The sequence below is a fragment of the Leucopleurus acutus genome (genome assembly GCF_964270905.1).
Source record: "Leucopleurus acutus genome assembly, chromosome: 5".
Taxonomy (NCBI): Eukaryota; Metazoa; Chordata; class Mammalia; order Artiodactyla; family Delphinidae; genus Leucopleurus; species Leucopleurus acutus.
The window spans coordinates 121599153-121620830 of record NC_139147.1 but is presented as its reverse complement, the minus strand read 5'-3'; the positions used below and the strand labels follow the sequence as shown (position 1 = coordinate 121620830).

Here is a 21678-nt window from a genome sequence, read left to right as displayed (position 1 = left end):
AAATAAATACTTTTTATAAAAACTTGCTAAAAAAAGGATATGAGGTTTAAGTGAATACTGTAATGTTTCTGCTTTTAATATCACTGCAAACATACAAGAACAAACAACTTATGAAATCATTCTCAAAGGTTTAATTAAAATCCATATATCATATAACATGTACAGATGTTTAAACTCTTTCAGTGATTCATATATTTTAAAATCCTTTTGCACATTTTGAGGCTAACTTCATGCTAGAAATCTACAAATGTACAGCTTAACACAAAAATACATTCGGAGTCCATTCCAATGCAAGTTTAAAACACTTTAATTGAAGACAATGTAAAGATATTTATAAACCAAAAACTACAAAATGAGCACATAAAAGTCTTCCCTTTTGAACTTTTAATAAAATACTGCTCTGTATAAGATCTAATGAAAAATTCCGGTTACTTATAAAATACTTATGTGAGGAAAGAAAGGAATTAAGATATATATATGTATGAGTTATACTTACTTACATTGTTTAAAAGAACAAAACGTTGGAACACTCTGATGATATAGTACACTATCTATTACTCATATATCAAAATAGATGAAAACACTCAAAGAAGCAACTGGGTGCAGGCAAAAGAAAATGTATGACACTTCAGGCAAAAAAAAGCCCCCAAGCTCCAAAACAAACAAAAAAGTCCTTTAACTGTAAGGGAAAGAAAGGAATAAGAGAACTTAAAGCAAACTGAGGACCAAATTCTCGTTCTTCATGAGAAAACAGTATGAGGATTTGGCTCAAATTACTAAAACATCTACAGAAATTTAATTATTTGGCCTGGGCAATTTAATAGTATACCAATTGCTGAAATAATAGCAATAGGTGTACTGTTGAAAAAAAATTAATTTTTACAGGTTTAACTACGTAAAACTTTATCTGTTGGAAACCAGAGTCTCCATCATGAATTGCACTTGAGATGGCTGAATGCGATTGAGCAAGGCATTACTGCTGGTTCACTCTCTCTCTCTCTCTCTCTCTCTCACACACACACACACACACACACACACAAAGCAGCTATGGATTGGTGATATTCTTAACTATGAAAACTATTTTATACCTGTTTTTTTCTCTCCTTCTAAACAAAGGATAAGTGGTGCTGGAGTTAAGTCAGTGAAACTTCCACCTGCCCCCATTCTGTCTGTCTCGCCGCTGTCTCATACTGCTCCCTGGCAGAAGATGGAGTGGTCTGATGGAAATCTGAACCAGCTCTGTCTGAAACACATTCATTTCTGGAATTTTAAGCATTATCCTAACTAGGAAAGGAAGCTCCTGCAAAAAAACACTGTTTCACTGACAAAACTTATGAAATAAGAACACTGCCAGTTTGAGTTCTATATCACTGTCTCTAAAAAAAATAAGGGAATTTCTGTGATTCATTTCTTTTTAAAGGTTGAGAATGTCTGTCATGGTCATTTCTCTCCAATGAATTAATTCTCCTCCACAGTAAAAACACAATTTGGAAGCCAGATGGTACTAAGAAATATAGCAAACTCAAAAAGCTGGGAGATTGTACACAGTTGCTTTAAAAAAGAGGCTCTGGACAATGAGATGAAGCATATTACAATGAACTTCAAAGGACAGCTGGACAGTCCTAGCTATCTTAAAGGTAAAAATTAGACAACCACTATGAAAATGTATGATTTATTAATACAAATAAAACAGATGATTTAAAAGTGAGTGAATACTAATATGTATAAAATAGATAACTAATAAGAACCTGCTGTATAGCACAGGGAACTCTACTTCACTTTGCTGTACAGTAGAAACCAACACAACGTTGTAAAACAACTATACTCCAATTAAAAAAAAAATCATAAAAAAAATGAGTGAATAAAAAAGACCCTGCAACTTATCTATTTCCTTGAGCTAGAAAGATATAGTCTAAAAATGCAGTGTTGGATGGGTCTTATTTAACTGTTTCCTTCTTCCAACTGCCTCCCTCTCTGACCCCTCCCCCCAAAACCTAGATTAGTTTGAAAAATATCAGTCTAAAACCAAAGCAAGTATCTGATTATAGAAAAGGAAATAAAAAACAAAAAACCTGCATCAGGAGTTTTTCATCTCTCCCAACAACAGGAAAAAAAGATCTCCTTATCTTTTTAGTTCTAAAAGAACTACTTATCCCTCTGAACAGCAAGGAAAGTCTTAAACTGAAACCAAGATACAGAGGTGAAATTAATTTTTCAGGCAACTGAGTCTCAGACGTTTAAGACGTGAGTCTACATGATGTTTCAGTCAATTAATACAGTCTATCTGTAAAATTATAAAGCTCAGGTAATGTAGGAAATGGTGAAAAGGACCAATGAGACTGAAGGACCAATCTTCAAAATTCACTTAATTTGCTCAAAAAAAAAAAAGAAAAACAACTTTATTGAACAAAGATATTTAGAAATAATGTTTCAGCGAGGAGAAGAAGGTTTAAATAGATTTAACTGCTCTTAGTACGTGGAAACATGAAGTATTTTGGGGAATCTGATCCTCTGTGCCCTGTACAGCCCATGGTTTCCACAGAAAGGCCACAACAGATTCAACAGTTGAATGGGCGTATTTCTAAACTTCGGGGTATTCTGAGTCTGCACCATCCAAAAAAGGAAAAACTGTAAGTTTCCCAGTCTATTAGTGGATCTAGTCTCCTCAAGATTGTCATGAGAGATTAAAAACAGTCTCTGCCTCTTACACCCTCCCCAGAGAGGGCACATCTACTGCTCTCAGGCCCACATTTAGAATAGGTGAACAAGGTGAAGAGAACATAGATGAATGCCTGACACTATCTAGTCATTATGGAGCTCTCTCCCATTTTAATCTCTCTTTAGTCTTGACTTTTAGAATAATACATTTTTTAAAAAGAGAAGAAAGAATGAAAAGAAAACACTTTTACTGCCTATCCACCTAGAATTGTCAGCTTGCTTTGCTTGAATACTGAGGAAACATCCGTATATGGGTTCAGCGGCACTGTGCTTACCGAAATTTCTCTTGGAGTTTTCAGAAGACGGCACGTGCTCCTTCTTCTGGGCTTTAAAAAAGATGTGGGCTGTACATTGTTTATAGAGTGGTCACAGAGCAATGATGAGTGAGGCAATTCTTGAATGCTGGAGTTTGTAAAGTTACATAAGGTGAAAAATATTATACACTTTAAAGTAGTAAGAGGTTGACATAATCTTACCGTCACAATTTAACTTTTTTGTATTGTATGCCCCAAACAGATGTTCCCTTAAAAAAAAAAAAAAGGTCGTGAGGCAATAAGGACAAATACTGAGAATTACTTGAGCCTCATTACTCAAGATCCCATTACAGAGAAACAAATATTCCCCAAAAAAGAAATTCTGGGAACCAATGAACATCTGAATCTAGGAAAATTAATAGAAAAATAAAATCACAGAAACTCACATGACTGTGATAAATGACAGATAATGAACATTTATCTCTTACACTAAAGGCACGACTAATATACAAATATCCTATTAACATTTAGAGAAACTCTAACATTTAGCAGTTAGAGAAAGAAATCCATTTAATTCAGTACTAGCATTTTTAAAAACAAACAAAGACTCATAGCAGAGTTTTCAATGAGCCAAATGAAACTAAATATAATCATAAGCAGTTCCATACAAAGATTGTTGTTCGTACTTTTAAAAAAGTATGATAACTTACTTCCTTAAAAATACAAGCATATCACAAAAATGAAAGCACAAACATATATATAAAAACTCAGGCCCTGGTACCACTGAGACATTTTCATAAACTCTAAAATAATTTCAACAGCTACAGCTTGAACAATACACACCCACACGTGACATGCAAAGACAAAACGCCAGAGTCCCTGGGCAGTTCAGCATAAAGCTAAAAATATGGAACGAGAATGAGACGGGCACTTGTCATATAAATAATGTACAGTATACACTGATGGTGCCTGTGCACACCTTGTTATTTTTAAAAAATTTAGAATTTCATCAGTTCCAGGAAGCACTACACATGGACCAACAACAGAGCTCTCATGTATGTTTAAGTAAGCAGGTAAAAAGCTATACAAATTGATAACACAATTTATTTCAATTAACACGATTAATATTTTGTACTTTATTCTATTAGAAGATTAATTTGTAATCATTATACCCTGCAGATTTTGAAACTTAATTTTATTAGAAATTACTAATGCTGGTTCTTGAATAATCTAAAAAATTGTAATTATTTACTCAAATCTAGATTGCTATTTATAATTCTAAGCAGTTAAATGAAATATTCTGATCAGTATTCTGAAGTTGCTTTGGTACAAAATTGAGAATAAAGCAAAACTGGCAGCACCACCACAAGTGTGATCACTTCACAACAGGTCCAAAGGACCCTCAGATATAATATAAAACCTAAGTTAAAATACCTATAAATAAGAGCCATTCTCCTGACACTTCTGTTACATCATTAAAAAGAGAAATAAAATCCACATTCAGTAAATTATACTTGAGACCCAATTTTCATGCTCCATTTAATTATCCCTCAATGATAGTGTAAAAAATGTTTATAATTATTGCAATATGATGTCTAATTCATAGTTTAGGATGCTTCTAATGATGAGGCCAATGATTAGAGTGGTACATCTGAATGCTTAGTCCGTTGATATTATTTGAAAACAAGGTTGAATTTAGTCTTTTTTTACAGCTTTATTGAGGTATAATTGATGTAAAACAAATTGCACATACTTAAGATGCACAATTTGATGTATAGTCTTTTAAATAGCATGAAAAGTGCCTGACAACTAAAAATTTAAAAAATTTTAATTGAAATATATTGTTTTAAAATAGTACACTGTAATTTTTTGTGAGACACAGATATGGATTTATAAAAAGGTGGGAGGAAAGGAATGAAATTAACTTAATTCCAAGTACAATTTATTCAGAAGGTTTAGAAACTCCAAAATTGACAGCCAGTTTTCTTGATTTTCTTCTTGAGGAGCTTGGTGTTGATTTATGGTGAGACATACTATGGCCTGGGGAGGCAGCTTCAACTTGAAAAGGAGACGCAAGTTGAGTAATCTGAGGGGACTTGAAGGAAGCTGATAAACTCTCCTGTGGAATCACTTTGGTGACATCAGAAGATGCTGACTGGCTAGTCTGAAGTAGGGTGGCTTGACAACTCTGGGCATCCTTGTTCTCAAAATTCTTTTTGTTTGCAACCCTTTTTTTAGTTACCTTTGAGGAATAAAAGCATCATTAATTAACAATGTAGACCAAAAAAGCTAGTGTCAGAAAATACCATAAACCATGCTGCTAATACTTGTCAATCACTGCTGACTTGTGACTTCCACTTATAACCTCCAAACCAGACTTTAGAAATTCAAGGAATATGGTTACAAATAAAATATTTAAAAATTATCCATAACTTAAATATAAAGAAAATTGATATTCCTGATTTTAAATCCCTTTGTTCTAGAAAAGGATGTTATTACTTGTTGCAATTATTATTATCTATTAGAACACAAACTCAGATAGCAGGGAACAGGTCAGACTGGTCACCACTGGTCAAAATATATTCTCAGTACCCAGACCAGTACTGAATGGACCTCTAGTTGGCACTGAATAATTACTGAATAAACAAAATTTTATCAATGGTCTTTGAGCAGTGAGAAACTAATTTTGTTAAAAAAATATAATAATTCTCTTTCAGGTCTCACCTGTAGAGGTATGAACTGATTGTGCACACCAGCTGGCATTCCTCCAGCCATGGGCATGGTCCCAGCATATGAAGTATGATGGAAGGGCTTCCCAGGAACTGGCACTGGTGGTGCCCATGGCATTGAGCCAAAGAGATGAGATGATGAGGGCATTATATTAGCTGTTAAAAATTATGGAAAAGCTGTTTTAGTAAAATGGTATCATAAAAGCCTTGAAATTTAAGACCTCCTTCTGCTACCCTTTTTTGGCTTTTTTTGCTTTGGCAAAGGGCACATACACTTAATTTCTGATTACCCTTGCTTACAACGTTCAACCTCAGGAGCCCCTTAAGGACTGTGAATCATCTACAGAAGTCAGCTTATCATTATGCTGTCTGGCCTACGAAGGCCAATAGTACCATATACTGATATAAGCTTTAGGAATATTTGTAATAATATTTTAAAAAATAATAAAAGGGTCATGAAACTGTCCCTTGGGGGAGAAAAGCCAGGGCACAAAGAGAGAAATCTTAAGAATCTCACCTGCCCCCAATGCTAAGTTGCTTCCATAGTGATCCCAGCCTACAAAAAAACCAAAAAAGCTTAAGTCTTGAAATCTGATCACTTTCATATAACAGTAGAATCTTTCTCCCTATTCTAATATTTGTAATTCAAGAATTTTTAAAAAATTTACATTTTCTTATTAAAAGCACATTGAATCAGTGGTTCCCAAGACTGATTTGTGTATCTGAATCACATAGGGAGCTTATGAAATACAGATTCCTGGGCAAAGCTCCAGACCTAGTACATCAGACTCTGAGAGGCCCAGTAATCTGTATTGTTAATAAGCTCCACAGGTGATTCTTCCACAGTCAGCACCAGTGCAACATTTGGGAACTACTGCATTAAACAATGACAATTGAGACACCAGCACATTGCCACCAAAGAAGGTATGTACTGTGCTCAAACCTTCTTTTTAAAGAGATAAAAAGGCAGCCAGAATTATAAGACAGTATAGCTTAACTAAAACTCAGCTACTTAAAAAATGTTTGGATCAGGAGAGAAGAATCATAATATATTTCAATGTTATGAATTACACAGGTAAAAATTCCAGGATAAAGAACAGTCTTAATACGAAACACACTAGTAAGATTTAGAAAGTTATGTGCAAGTTTGGTGGCAGTTATAAGACTAAGAAGACCTATTTAAAAGATGCTATAGTAATCTTATGCATAGGTCAACTCAACCATTTCCCAAAATCACTGTCCTAAATATAAAATATATTTTTCTCCCTTGGGACCCTTTCATACCGTAAAGTGGAAATCTATAAAATAACTTTAAAATCTTAATCTGATGCATAAGTTGTTTTCTCCTGATTAACATTCAAATCTCATGGCTTTTATATCATATATTATTATTGGAACACTGGAGAGCACAAAACCAAAAGAACTCCAATTAAACTTTAAAATTCTTGGTAGGTATGAATACACTAATAAACATGATATAATAATGAACGTAAACATAATAATCAACATTAAAAAGGTAAAATATCAAGCTATAAAATATCAATAATAAATGGGAAAACAATCATTTCTTTTAGATAATATATTCTCATAAGACAAATCCTTTTTGAGAGAAGCTTGTGGGTAGACCTTTAGGTAACCTGCATGAACTAATTACTTAAAATTAATTGATATATAGTTGCTGGATTCATTTTTGAAAGTGAAAAAGTAGTTAAATTAGATTTTCCAGGTTATAGTGGACTTACTACCTTGAGCTATATGAAAACTTCAGATCCACTGTGTCATAAAGATTTTATGCCTACACATTGTTTATACAGGCAAAGGAATGCCAGTGTAGTACAGTAACAAAATTGTGGGCTTTGTAATTAGATATATTTGCTTTTGAATGCTACTACTGCTACTTAGTAACTTATGACCTTAGACAAATTGCATTTTTAAACAAATCAAAGTAAAGATAATTATACATATACATATTGTAATAAAAAGGGTTTTCAACATAATATAGCAGTCATCCGGTCCATCCCAGGTTTAACTGTTTTAGCTGTTTATTTCCAAACTGTTCAATAATTTGCTTATACTGCTAGTTGAGTTTTCAATTTTAGGCATTTTTAGACTTCCTGTTATGATAGATCAAAATTCAGTTCTTTCATACCACCCCTCACTACTTACCCTGTCCTTCCAATATAAGTATATTACAATGTTTGTTTAAAATTATAAAGTGTTTATGATATGTGACTGTATAAATATTATTACTGCAAAGCCAAGTAGGGTACTCTGATTATGTTTCTTTTTTTTTGTAAAACTTAAAAAAAAAATTCTTTTAAGAGTAATTATCTTTTAAAAGCTCTTTAGTCTTCTATGTACCTATCCTTAATGTGAGAGAATATTAAGAAACATACATAGAGTAAGCTCAAAATCCCCTCCGCTCTTCATTTCCCTCATCACCAAGGGCAGTTTCTTTCCAATCCACAGCTTCTTATTCCCTTCATCTCTGTTTTTTCTTCCCACACCTCCCCCAACTCCCTACAACCAACCCCCGCCCCCCCCATCCCTGTGTTTTTGATGTCTACCTTAAACCCAAACTCATGCGTTGGCAGCTACTGGGCTGCCCAAAACGGAGAACAGTCCTACTCTATCTAGCCACACTAGAGACTGTAGGAGGGCAAATGGTATTTTTAGATGAACCTGCAGACTCTGGTTTCAGGCTTACTTCTCACAACTCCTTAAATTACCTAAGCATTTAGGTAATTTTTTTTGTTTCCTCAAAATGATGCTTCTTAAAAGAACTTTCCAAAAACAATATAATTCAATAACTAATATTGAAAAGAGCAAAATACCTTACCAGTAGGTTGGGGAAAAACTGGAGGAATGGTTCCAGGTGGTACAGCAGGAGGATAACTTGGAAATATTGGTGGAGGCAAAGGGAAATTCACTCCTAAGGAGCCCTATAGGAAGTATTTAAAAGTTATAAAACAATGCAACAAAAACATCCAGAGGGATTAATTAAAGAGTTAGTAGAGAATTCATGGACAGTTCTCACCAATTGTTGTAAAGCAAAAAGTGCAGCTTTTTCCTTGGCTTCATTTTCAGAATGGCACTGTGGCCCATGTACCAGTAAGCCATTAGATAATTTTACCTGGCAAACTGTCATTGTCTAAAAAAGAGAACATGAATGGTTATGAAGTTATCTGTCCAGGAAGTCGACCTCCTCCTCCAAAGCTTAGTTTAAACAAATGGAATAATTTCATCTAACATTTTGTAAAAAAAAATTTAAGAATTCAAAAAGGGACTATCAGCTTAAGTTCTGGTTTATGATGCAAAAACTACAATTGTTGCCTTATCTTTCAATGTTTACAAAGTTAAAATGATCTCTAAGCTAGCTGAAGGACCAACCATCATAATGTAAATGAAAGCCAGCAAAACTTTTTTCTTTATATCTCGGATCAGGAAACTAGGTTTTCTACTTGTTTTGTACGTAAGATTTTATTCGAACACAGCCAAGCCCACTCTTATGTATCACCTATGGCTGTTTTCATACTGGAATTGTAGAGGTGAGTAGTTGTGACAGAGACGATATGGCCCACAAAGCCTAAAATATTTACTATCTGGCCATTTATAGAAAAAATCTGCTGACCCCTGCTTTCCACCATCCTTTACAAAGCACATATTTCGCTAATATGAATTAACTGCTAAAATTTAAAAGACTCAGAGGTTCTGACTGATTTTATATTTACATTTAAATGATAACTCTTTACAGTATGCGCTTTTCTTTTATAAAAAAGATTTAAAAAAATGTTACTTTTTCAAAAGGTAGCCATTTTTATGTAGTATTATTAGTTTAATCATGCTTTCTGCTTTAGGTGAGAATGTGTCAAGAATCTGGATGTAAAAAGGAGAAAACAGCCTTCCTGCTGTGGTTCTCAAGGTGCAGTATGGGGATCCTGGAGGTCCTTGAGTCCCTTTCCGGGGATCCTTGAGGTTCAAACTATTTTTATTATAATATGAAAATGCTATTTGCCCTTTTCACTCTCATTTTTTCATAAGTATACAGAGAACAAAAAGTTCATTGATATAATTTCAGATTCTATGTTGCACTAACTTTTAAGAAAATACCATGTTTTAATGTAGTATCAAAGAATATCCACAGTTATATGAAAAGGCTATTAAAATTTTCTTCCTTTTTCCAACTATCTATTTGTGTGAGGCCAGATTTTCTTCATATATTTCAACCAAAACCACGTATTACAAGAGATTGATAGTAAGAAGCAGATATGAGAATCTAGCTTCTCTATTCAGCTAGAAGATGGATAAGACTTGCAAAAATGTAGAGCAATGTGACTCTTCTCATTAAATTTTTTTTGAAGTCTTTTTTTTTTTTTTTTTTGTGGTACGCGGGCCTCTCACCGTTGTGGCCTCTCCCATTGTGGAGCACAGGTTCCGGACGTGCAGGCTCAGCGGCCATGGCTCATGGGCCCAGCCGCTCCGCGGCATGTGGGATCTTCCCGGACCGGGCCACGAACCCGTGTCCCCTGCATCGGCAGGCGGACTCTCAACCACTGAGCCACCAGGGAAGCCCTCGATGTCATTTTTAATTAACAACATTAAAAATTTTTTTCAGTTTTAATTTTTAATTTGGTAAATATGGATATAACACAAGTAAACAAAAGTTCTTTGGGGTCCTCAAAAAAAAGATGGGGAGTTTCTGAGACCAAAAAGTTTGAAAACTGCTGCTAGAGACCAAGATCCCTAGCTCTATCAGTCTGAAGAATCTTGCGAGGCTACCTGCTGCCCAGTTCCTCTACCAGTTTCTCTGAGGGGTCTGGTTATGCATAAATGGAAGACCCAGAGTGAGAGGTATTAATCTATGCTGCTCATAAAGTCAAAAAAATCAGCTCCACTATATTATTTCTAGCCAAAGATTTTCAATTTATTTAAGCTCAGTGTTCAATAAGTTATGTAAATGGAAGAACGGTAATATACAATACCTGTGGTGTTCTCAGAAAGGAGAAATCTGGTTGTGGCATTCCAACAAGGGAACAAATTCGAGAAAGTTCAGTTACTGGTGTGGACACAGGAGGAATCTGGCTGGCAGCAGGCCAGCACACACTGTCCACAGACTGAACATTATGGTACTCACTAGCACTGTGAGGCTTGTTCATATAAGATGCTGCCAAAAAAGAGAAAAGGACATATCCACATTAAATGATATCTCAAACTATGCAGTTATGGCAGGGCTTTACAGAATAGCAAGGAGGACATTGTTAAAAAGTGAGAAGAGGAATCTCTCATGAAGCAAATATAAGAACTATTTAGTTTTGCCTAAAATGACTAAATTCAATGAAGATTTTAGATGATTATAATTAATTACTGATATATAATTAAGACAAAGATTTAAAAATGTAAGTAGATGACTGCCAAAAATTAGCATTGTGAGAGATTAATGACTACTTAGTTATTCACAGGCAAAATCTAAACATGCAAATGGCTTTCTTGAGCTGATTTACAATTAATTCTTAAGTTCTGAGGCTTTAGCTTCAGTCTTCTCAAAATTCCATCCTATTTTCTGAGACACATGGATGAATGTTTCTTTTGCTCTAAAATAATGCTTCTTAAAAGTTTTTCTGAAATTAAGTCTTTTAAGTGCCTTTATTATGATATAAAAATTCTGAAAGTTCACATTCTTTATAATCAACAAACTCACCAACAGAACAAAAAGCACACCTCAGTGAAGGATGAATCTAAACCTCTTACTGTTACAGATTAAAAAAAAAAAAAAAAGTGGGCTTCCCTGGTGGCGCAGTGGTAGGGAGTCCGCCTGCCGATGCAGGGGACACGGGTTCGTGCCCCGGTCCGGGAAGATCCCATATGCTGCGGAGCGGCTGGGCCCGTGAGCCATGGCCGCTGAGCCTGCGCGTCCTGAGCCTGTGCTCCGCAGTGGGAGAGGCTACAGCAGTGAGAGACCCGCGTACCGCAATTAAGTGGCTTGCCTGAAGTCACACATTAGTTCTGTTACATGAGCTGGATTCCGAGTTCATGACTCTAAGGTAGATGATATTTTTTACTATACTGAAGTATAGTAAAAGTTACTTGCTTTTGACAGTGGGACCATATTTATCCAATATTGTTTTAAAATTTTATTTTGCTCTATTTCAAGAGCATATCTGTCCCTAGGATAAATATTGTTTCCTGATAGTTACTGGAATTTTAAATTATTTATCCCAATACTCAGTGGAGTATAAATGAAGTTAGGCTCTGATTTTGATACTTAATAAATGCAGATTACCTTATTTCAAAATGTTTTTTACCTCTCTGAGAAACTTCTGTCCCCAACCTACTTTTACATGAGTCATTTTTCCTGGTAGGCTTTTGCAGATAATTACAGTCAAAATATTAAAGTACAGGGGATGCAGAAGGTAGGGGTAATGATGGACATCTACTGAAATCCAGCTATGTGCCAGATGTTATGCTATAGGCTTCTTAGACTTTAGGTAAGTGCCCACTTTCCAGCGTGTGCCTCCATTAATTATTTTAAATTGATTTTACAGCGTCTCCTATTTTTATGTTGTTCAAGTTATTTTAACGTAATACTAATATCAATTATTCGCACCTATGATGTGTCAGACACAGTGCTAACTGCTTTATATATGTTATACAATTACCACAACCGTCATTTGCAATGTTATTTTGTAGATAAAAGAATTTATAGAAAAGTTAAGTAATGTATTTAAGTTACCTAATCATTTTAAAATTACTGAGAAAAAGCTAAAATGTGAAAACCTTTCCAGGTTTGGGATCTCCAGAATGAGTATCTGTAATAGTATAATTTAAGTAGTCACAAGGAGGGACTTCCCTGGTGGCGCAGTGCTTAGGAATCTGCCTTCCAATGCAGGGGATGCTGGTTCGATACCTGGTCAGGGAACTAGATCCCACATGCATGGAGCCTGCTGGTCGCAACTAAGGAACACACGTGCCACAACTAAGGAGCCGGCGAACTGCAACTAAGGAGCCCACCTGCCGCAATTAAGACCCGGTGCAACCAAAAGAAATAATAAAATAAAATAAATAAAATTAAATTAAAAAAATAAACTTATTAAAAAAAGAAATATTGAAAAAAACGTCACAAGAAGACATTTAGGGACTACAGATCTATTGGTTACATAGTTACATTGTTATATAAATGACAGAAGTATAAAATTATACTCTTATTTGTTACTCTTTTTTTTTTTTTGCGGGCCTCTCACTGTTGTTGCCTCTCCCGTTGCGGAGCACAGGCTCCGGACGCGCAGGCTCAGCGGCCATGGCTCACGGGCCCAGCCGCTCCATGGCATGTGGGATCTTCCCGGACCGGGGCACAAACCCGTGTCCCCTGCATTGGCAGGCAGACTCTCAACCTCTGTGCCACCAGGGCAGCCCACGTTACTCTTAATTATACTTAATTATCTTTAAAAATCACATGATTAAAAAATAAATGAACTGGATTTTTGAAGTGATTGGTTATTAGTACTAGTACTTAGCTTACTTACTTAATTTCTTACTTTGTTTAGGCTGTGAGGAAGATCCATATTCATCTCTTCTACTGGAGGAAACAGTGACCTCATTACCAAATTGTTTCATCTCATTCTTATGGTCCACAGTGTCAGAGCCATCAATTTTTAGAATTTCTTTAAGCATCCGAGTTCCCTTCTGTTTTGAAAATGATTGGTATGGAGATAGTAGGGATAAGGGAGAAAAGTTAAAAGCTACAGACCTTATTGATGTTTCTTTTAATAAGTTCCATTGTTAAAAATTATGATGATAACTACATTCAGATAGAGAATAAGGAAAATAAGAGTTGAAAAAAATTCACATTTCCTGGCAAAGAAACAATACTTATCATTCTGCTTAACTTTTGACCAAACTGTCTAGTGGCAATGTTTGAAAAGCAAGGGAGCTATGGTGGCTAAATTGCCCAGGGCAGCCTGATCTTTCTCACAGGATGACAATAATAATGCCACACACCAGTCTACATAAGAGAAAGTGTTTTAACTGTTGCACAGGGAATGTGTGGCTAACAGTAATGAAATTACCATAGAGTACAAGCTCTTACAAAATACGAACCATAGCAAATGACTGTGGTGACAAATGTTCTTCGCTTGGAGGCTCTTCATGATGAGATGACTGTACTTCATTTTCTTTGGAGATATTCAAGGATGCTAAGAAGTTCTCAATTCCAGGATTAGGCTAAAAGAATAAATATTTTGTGCATGAAGATGAAAGTACAAGGACACGAAAATAGCTCAGAGTTTTATGTACAAAAATGATCATTTAATTTTCACTCAATCTTCTTCCCAGGTGTTAAAGTTTGGGAAGAGAACTTGTATAAACCAGTCTTTTAGCTTATCAGTGGCATTTGGATAACTAGTTTCAACCTTTCGGTTTTCTGAGACTTCTGCACTCTCATTTCTCTTCAAAAGCTTAACATTACATTTGGCAGGCCCTTCAAACACCTGTAAGAGAGTACGAATGAGTTTTTGTGCAAATAAAATTATAATTCCGACTTAATAGTATTCTAAATAAATTGCTGCAAACTTTTTAATGTGTTATTTTCTCTTTTATACCATGAGAAAAAAGGGGGCCCATAAACTTGATGAGGGAAAAAATTCCATCTTTATTTTCATTAATTTCTAAATGAGACTTAGTATTCCCTTCAATTATGAATGTAGGCAATAAAACACAATGGTGGTGATTCTAATGGTATTTCAATATTACTGGTTTTCTTTCAAATCTTATGTATTTTACTGTAGCATTAAAACTATTATTCTGAGAAAGAGTCCATAGGCTTCACCAAAGAGGTCCACGGCACAAAGAGTTTATGAACCCCTTCTCTAGAAGAAAGGAAATTATAGCATAAGAGATGACTCTGAAAGTCATGCAATTCAACCCTTTATTGGTATCTAAAAATTAACGGGCTGAGAACCTGTTATGTGCCAAGATATCTTCTAAGGTATCCCTTTTTTTTTTGCGGTACGCGGGCCTCTCACTGTTGTGGCCTCTCCCGTTGCGGAGCACAGGCTCCGGACGCACAGGCTCAGCGGCCATGGCTCACGGGCCCAGCCGCTCCGCGGCATGTGGGATCTTCCCGGACCGGGGCACGAACCCGTGTCCCCTGCATCGGCAGGCGGACTCTCAACCACTGAGACACCAGGGAAGCCCTAAGGTATCTTTTATAAATGTAATATATTATAGCTTATAAGAGATCTAATTTTTAAGAACTTTGTGTTATATAATATCCATATAAAATGCACATAAGTGTACATAAATATTTTTAGACTTAAAATGTTTTTTTGACTATAAATTATATACATACTCCTTATCAAACAACAAACTATATAAAATAAAACATAAATGATCTCAGTTTCCCCCATTAACCTAACTCCACAGAATTAAATGTTAACTTTGCCATGTTGGTCCATATACTTTCATTGAATATACAAACATATTTCTACATATTTTATACATATAATGTACCCACATATATTCATATATGTAAGTATGTTTGTATGTATTTATGTATATACAGACTATATATAATGAGAGACACAAGTGATATATTTTTATCTCCATTTTAAAGATGAAGAAATTGAGGCTGTGAGAAGTGTAGTGAATTGCTCAAGGCCACCCAGCTGTTAAATGGCAGAACCAGAACTTCAGGTCTCTCTAGTTCCAAATCCTGGACTCCAGCTGTACAACCTCCCATCCAAGTGACTGACAGGCTCAGCAACCCTCCTGTCATGCACTTTATGAATCTGGCTGAAAGGGCTACAAAATTCAGTCAGATGCCACAGAGCCACCAACTACAATAAAAAGTGGGCTACTAGCATAGTGCAGGGAGATCAGCTCGGTGCTTTGTGACCACGTAGAGAGGTGGGATAGGGAGGGTGGGAGGGAGACGCAAGAGGGAAGAGATATGGGGACATATGTATATGTATAACTGATTCACTTTGTTATAAAGCAGAAACTAACACACCATTGTAAAGCAACTGTACTCCAATAAAGATGTTTAAAAAAAAAGTGGGCTACTAGAAATGTGATTTTAAGAAGCTTACCTGCCTATTTGATATTTTTTGTGACCGACTCTCAGTTTTAGGACTCTTACACTCTTCTTTAACTAGAGACAAGAAAACAGAGATTTTGTTAAATGAAATTTGCTGCACATCAATTAAATTTACCAAGTATTTACCATAGCAAGGCACTGTCTAAAAAATTCACAGAATTCCAAGGAGACAAAGGCCCTGATCTTGAGGAACTTATAATTTAGATGAGGGTGAGAAGAGAAACTCACAGATGACAACAATAAGGGAAAAAGAAAGGTGGCATCTAACTGAGCCTTGCAGGACGGCAGGTTTCCAAAGGGCAGAATAAGAGGCTAAGTACTCCAGCAAAGGAAATAATAGGAGAAAAGATAAATAATAGTAGAAGCAGAAAGCAAGGAATATTTGTAGAACTAAAAACAGACCAGTTCTGCTGGAGGTTGAGGAGTATAATGCAGCTTAATTTAACTAGAGAAGCAGGCTGCAGCCACAATCTGCAAAGGACTGAAGACTATGGAATTACACTGGTAGGCAATAGGCACAATCACAGAAAGGTTTTGAGCTGGTAGGAATCTGATCAGAATTGTGCCTTAAGAAAATTATAGTATGGCAGTGGCTTATTAGCTAGGTAGAAGGAGTAAAAGACCAAGTAGGAAGCTATTTTAGTATTCCTGTTAAGGGGAAATGATGGGAACAGAAATAAAGTGAAAAGGATGGATTAGAAGAGGAAGAAGGAAAGGGAAAAAAGAAAAGAAGGAAGGAAGAAAGGGTGGAAGAAGGGAGAGAGGGAGAGACAAAAGAGACAAAAGAGGAAAGAGAGGATGAGGAAAGAAGTAAGGGGAAGGGATGGAAGGGGGAGGGAGGGGATGGAATGAGAGAGGAAGGAAGGGACAAAGATGGGAAGGAAAGGGAAGAGAGGGAACAGAGAGGGGAAAAGAAAGGAAGAGAGGAAGGTAAGGAAGAATTCTTGCAAAAAGGAGGAAAATAAAAAGTGACACCACTGCTATTCAACATTGTACTGGTGGTTTTATCCACAGCAATTAGGCAAGAAAAATAAATAAAAGGCATCCAGACTGTATAGGAAGAAGTAAAACTATCTCTATTTGCAGAAGCCAAAAAATTAGGGCAAATAAATAAGTTCAACAAGGTGCGAGGATACAAGGTCAATATATAAAAGTCAGTTTTATTTCTATAAATAGTAATGAACAATCTCCCCCCCCACAAAATTAAGAACACAGTTCCAGTGATAATAGTATTACATAGAATAAAATACTTAGAAATAAATTTAACAAAAAAAGTTCAAGACTTGTACACTGAAAACTACAAGACATCACTGAAAGGAGTAGAAAGGCTTAATATCGTTAAATGACAGTACTACCCAAAGTGGTCTACAGACTCAATATGATCCCTATAAAAATTCCAGCTGCCATATTTGCAGAAACAGACAAGCTGATCCTAAAATTCATATGGCAATGCAAGAGACCAGAACAGACAAAATAATCTTGAAAAAGAAAAACAATGTTGGAGGATTCAAACTTCCCAATTTCAAAACTGATAACAAAGCTATGGTAATGAAGACGGTGTGTTGTTCCAAAAAGATGGCATAGATAGGTGAAATGGCATTGACAAACTAGAAATAAATCCATACATCTACTGATTTCTGACAAGGGTGCCAAGACAATTCAATGGAGTGCAAAGAGAATTCAATGGGGAAAGAACTGTCTTTTAGCAAATAGTTCTGGGACAACTAGATATCTACATGCAAAAGAATGAATACGGACCCCTATCTCATACCATGTATATACTTATTCAAAAATGAAAAAAGGACCTAAATGTTAGAGCTAAAACTATAACACTCTTAGAAGAAAACATAGGTGTAAATTTGTGTGACCTTGAATTAGGCAATGGTTTCTTAGATGATACCTAAAGCATAAGCAAACAAAGAAAAAGTAGAAAAAAACAGATAAATCGGACTTGATGAAAATTAAAAACTTTTGTACTTCAAGGACACTGTATAAAAAGTTAAAAGACAACCCAGAGAATAAGAGCACATATTTGCAAATCAAATATCTGCTCAGCATACAGGATACAGAATATAAAAAGAAGTCTTACAACTCAAGAATAAAAAGACAACCCAATTTTAAAATGAGCAAAGGATATGAATATATATTTCTCCAAAGAAGATATACAAACAGCCAATAAGCACATGAAAAAATGTTCAACACTATTAGTCATTAATGAATTACAAATGAAAACCACAAGGAGACCCCACTTTACATTCACTAGGATGGCTATAATAAAAAAGATGGATAATAACAAGTGTTATAGAGGATGTAGAGAAATTGGATCCTCATATATTGATGGTGGGAATGTAAAATGGTACAGCTACTTTGGAAAACAGTTTGGTAGTTCCACAAAAAGTTAAGCATAGAGTTAACACATGACTCAATTATTCCATTCATTCATATATACCCAAGAGAACTGCAAACATATGTTCACACAAAAACTTGTACATAAACATCCACAGCAGCATTATTTATTACAGCCCAAAGGTGGAAACAATCCAAATGTCCGTCAATGGATGAATGGATAAACAAAATGTAGTATTCATACTATAGAATATTGTTCAGCTGTAACAAGGAATGAAGTACTGATACATGCTACAACATGGATGAACCTTGAAAAGATTATGCCAAGTGAAAGGAGCCAGTCTCAAAGGTCCCATATTTTATGGTTCTGTTTACATGAAATATCCAGAATATGTCAATCCACAGAGGCAGAAGTAAATTAGTGGTTGCCAGGGCTAGGGGAATCACTACTAATAAGTATGGTATTTCTTTTTGGGGAAATGAAATTGTTCTAAATTTAGACAGTGGCACTGGTTGTACAGCTTTGTGAAAACACCAAAAAACACTGACTGTATACTTTAAAAGGATGAATTTTATCATGTATGAATTATAACTCAATAAAGCTGTTAATTAACAAAAATAAAAGGAAGCAGTTAGCACCACAAGTATACTTTCTAACTCATAACTTACATTTTCTGTGAGGCTCATGTTTTCTTTGCTTAACGCTGTTCTCATTAAAGCCAGATTTGTGATGTTGAGTTACTTGACTTATTTCTTGAGGTAGAACTGCACCCTGAAAATTAAAATTCTTATAAATGATTTAAACAAACTCTTAATATTAAAACTACTTCTCTTCCTCAATGCTTAATAAATACTTTATTATTTTTATAAAAGTTATAGAGCTCACTAGAAAAAGATTTAAGGAATGCAGAAAAGTATAGAGAATTTAAGAAAACCACTCAAATTCTACCGCCCCCAAAATAACCATTAACATTACGATCACCACTCCAGATGTTTCTCTATGCATTAGTTAGATAGTAAGGTACACAGAAAACAATCATTTTACAAAAATGCTTTCAACAGAAAGAATTCAATCTAATTTTGTTTGAAGTTAAAGAGAAACTAAAGATTAAACTTTAGGTGAATGTTTCTTCATAACAGAAATATCAGCCTCTAAAGATCCCTCTAGATTTGCTTCAAAATAATCCTATCTCTGGGGTATGTGGGGATAGGAAATGAATAGGTATCATGGAAGAAACAGAAGTGGACATGTTCAAGGTAAAGGATGGGTACATGTAGATTTATTATACTATTTTCTTGACTTCGTTATTTTAAAAATTTCCATCAGAGTTTTAAAAAATTCATCATTCCTGTCCCTATGTTATAAAAGTTGAGGATATTATTGGCCCTTTCACATCCTTTCCCCTAATATCTGATTTTTATTAATTCATATTTATAATGTCAAGGTTTTCAAATGCTGGAAGACTATTACTGCTACCAGATAGCAAGACTGATTATAAAGCTGCTGTAACTGAGACAGTGCATGAATGGACAAAATTAGCAAAATGACATGAGTAAGTTTCATATAAAGATCACAGCAGATCCTTTTGCTTTCTGATAGGGAGAAGAGACCTGAAGGCAAAAAGAGACAGATAACTTGCCACAGCTGAAGTGGGAAGGGGAAGCAGAAGTCGGGGCTGGAGATGTTCAATACAAATTAATCACTTTACAATGATTACACAATTTTGCTTTTGGTGGGCCCTATTTAATTTTTTCTGAGCACAGACAAATGAACACTGGGTACATGTGGGCTCTTTACCAGGGCTCTTTGCTCTTTTAAAAAAAGGGCTCTTTACTCTTTAAAAAAAAGGGCCAAGAGGTTTCCATCCACATAGCACAATGGCTTGTGGGGGATTCTGACTCTAAAGAAGGGAATTAGAACAGCAGGTTCAGTAAATTGGTGTGAACGAATACTGTGTGTCTATTATGTGCCAGGCATGGTTAAGATGTACTTTGCATCCATTATCTTAACATCATTATAATAATGCTATAATCATAAAAATGCTATGGTGTATTTTGATTCCATGTTATAGAGGAGTAAACTGAGGCTCAAAGTGATAACGTAATTGGTTACAGAACTAAATAGGAGAGCTGATATCTGAGCTCTAACTCTAAAACCCATGTTCACAGTACCATTTCAGAGAAAAAGTGCCCTAAGTTTAATTAGAAAGAAAATATCCTATTTTTAAGTATGTTTTTTTGAGTTCTTCTGTTTGATGTCTACATAAAGCTATTTGTGTCAGTCACATTGCCATATTCTGCCAATAAAGACTTGAATGTTTTTTTAAACACTTTTTAAAAAAAATAAATATATTTATTTATTTATTTTTGGCTGTGTTGGGTCTTTGTTGCTGGGCATGGGCTTTCTCTAGTTGCGGCGAGCGGGGGCTACTCTTTGTTGCAGTGAGTGGGCTTCTCATTGCGGTGGCTTCTCTTGTGGCGAAGCACGGGCTCTAGGCGCGTGGGCTTCAGTAGTTGTGACACACGGGCTCAGTAGTTGTGGCTCGCGGGCTCTAGAGCGCAGGCTCAGTAGTTGTGGCGCACAGGCTTAGTTGCTCTGCGGCATGTGGGACCTTCTCAGACCAGGGCTCGAACCCGTGTCCCCTGCGTTGGCAGGTGGATTCTTAACCACTGCCCCACCAGAAGCCCTTAAAGACTTTTTGAAAGAGCAGTTTTAGGTTCACACCAATACTGAGAGGAAGGTATAGAGATTTCCCCTATACCTCCCGCCCCACACATGCAAAGCCTTCCCCATTATCAACATCCCCACTGGAGTGGTGCATTTGTGACAACTGATGAACCTACAATGACATATAATTGTTACCCCAAGTCCTTATTTTACATTGGGTTCACTCTTGGTGTTGTATATTCTATAGGTTTGGACAAGTGTGTAACGACATATATCCATCACTATAGTATCATACAGAGCATATTCAATGCTCTAAAAATCTTCTGTGCTCCACCAATTCATCTCTCCCATTCCCAATAATCTCTGGCAACCACTGATATTTTTACTGACTCTATAGTTTTGCCTTTTCCAGAAGCATGAATACCTTTTTTTATAAAAAAAAATCATGTTGAGTTCTCTATAATTTGCTTATCAGATGAATTCCAGGCTGCTTATTAAGGCTTCATGGATATAAGTGTTATATGTGGTGGCTCATATTTCTTAGAATATACAAGACATAAAACATGGGAGTGTTCAGCTGATATAAATAATGAAATAGCACCTAATAATAAGAGATGCATACAGAAGATTCTGAGGAAATATAATATCAAGTGTGGCATTCCATCTCAAGGAAATTGGTGGTCATAGCTAGTAGACTTTTTGGCAGTGAGAGAGGAAAGGGCATCCTAAGTGGAAGGAACAATGCAAACACATAATCTGAAGTGGAAATTACCTGTTTATGGGAAAGGGAAAGTTAGGAGACCAATCTGATTAGAACAGACCATTTTACCAAATAGTTGACATACTTTATATAAGAACTAGGCAGAGTTGGAT

At 35.7% G+C, this 21678-nt stretch overlaps 1 protein-coding gene across 2 annotated transcripts in view; it reads right to left on the bottom strand.

Moving 5' to 3' along the window:
• Positions 1 to 176: 176 nt before the first annotated feature.
• The window catches only part of XRN1 (5'-3' exoribonuclease 1), a 100926-nt gene continuing 79424 nt past the window's right edge, over positions 177 to 21678 (bottom strand). The window contains exons 33-42 of one of the 2 annotated variants that reach the window (XM_082840277.1): positions 18807 to 18909; positions 15784 to 15845; positions 13796 to 13918; positions 13222 to 13381; positions 10684 to 10865; positions 8739 to 8852; positions 8541 to 8643; positions 6219 to 6257; positions 5697 to 5857; positions 177 to 5214 (exon numbers count right to left, since the gene is read on the bottom strand). In XM_082840277.1, the coding sequence (XP_082696403.1) occupies positions 4915 to 5214; positions 5697 to 5857; positions 6219 to 6257; positions 8541 to 8643; positions 8739 to 8852; positions 10684 to 10865; positions 13222 to 13381; positions 13796 to 13918; positions 15784 to 15845; positions 18807 to 18909 (1347 nt within the window). In that variant the 3' untranslated portion in view covers positions 177 to 4914. The remainder of the gene's footprint in view (positions 5215 to 5696; positions 5858 to 6218; positions 6258 to 8540; positions 8644 to 8738; positions 8853 to 10683; positions 10866 to 13221; positions 13382 to 13795; positions 13919 to 15783; positions 15846 to 18806; positions 18910 to 21678) is intronic. The other variant, XM_082840278.1, reaches the window with a different exon arrangement.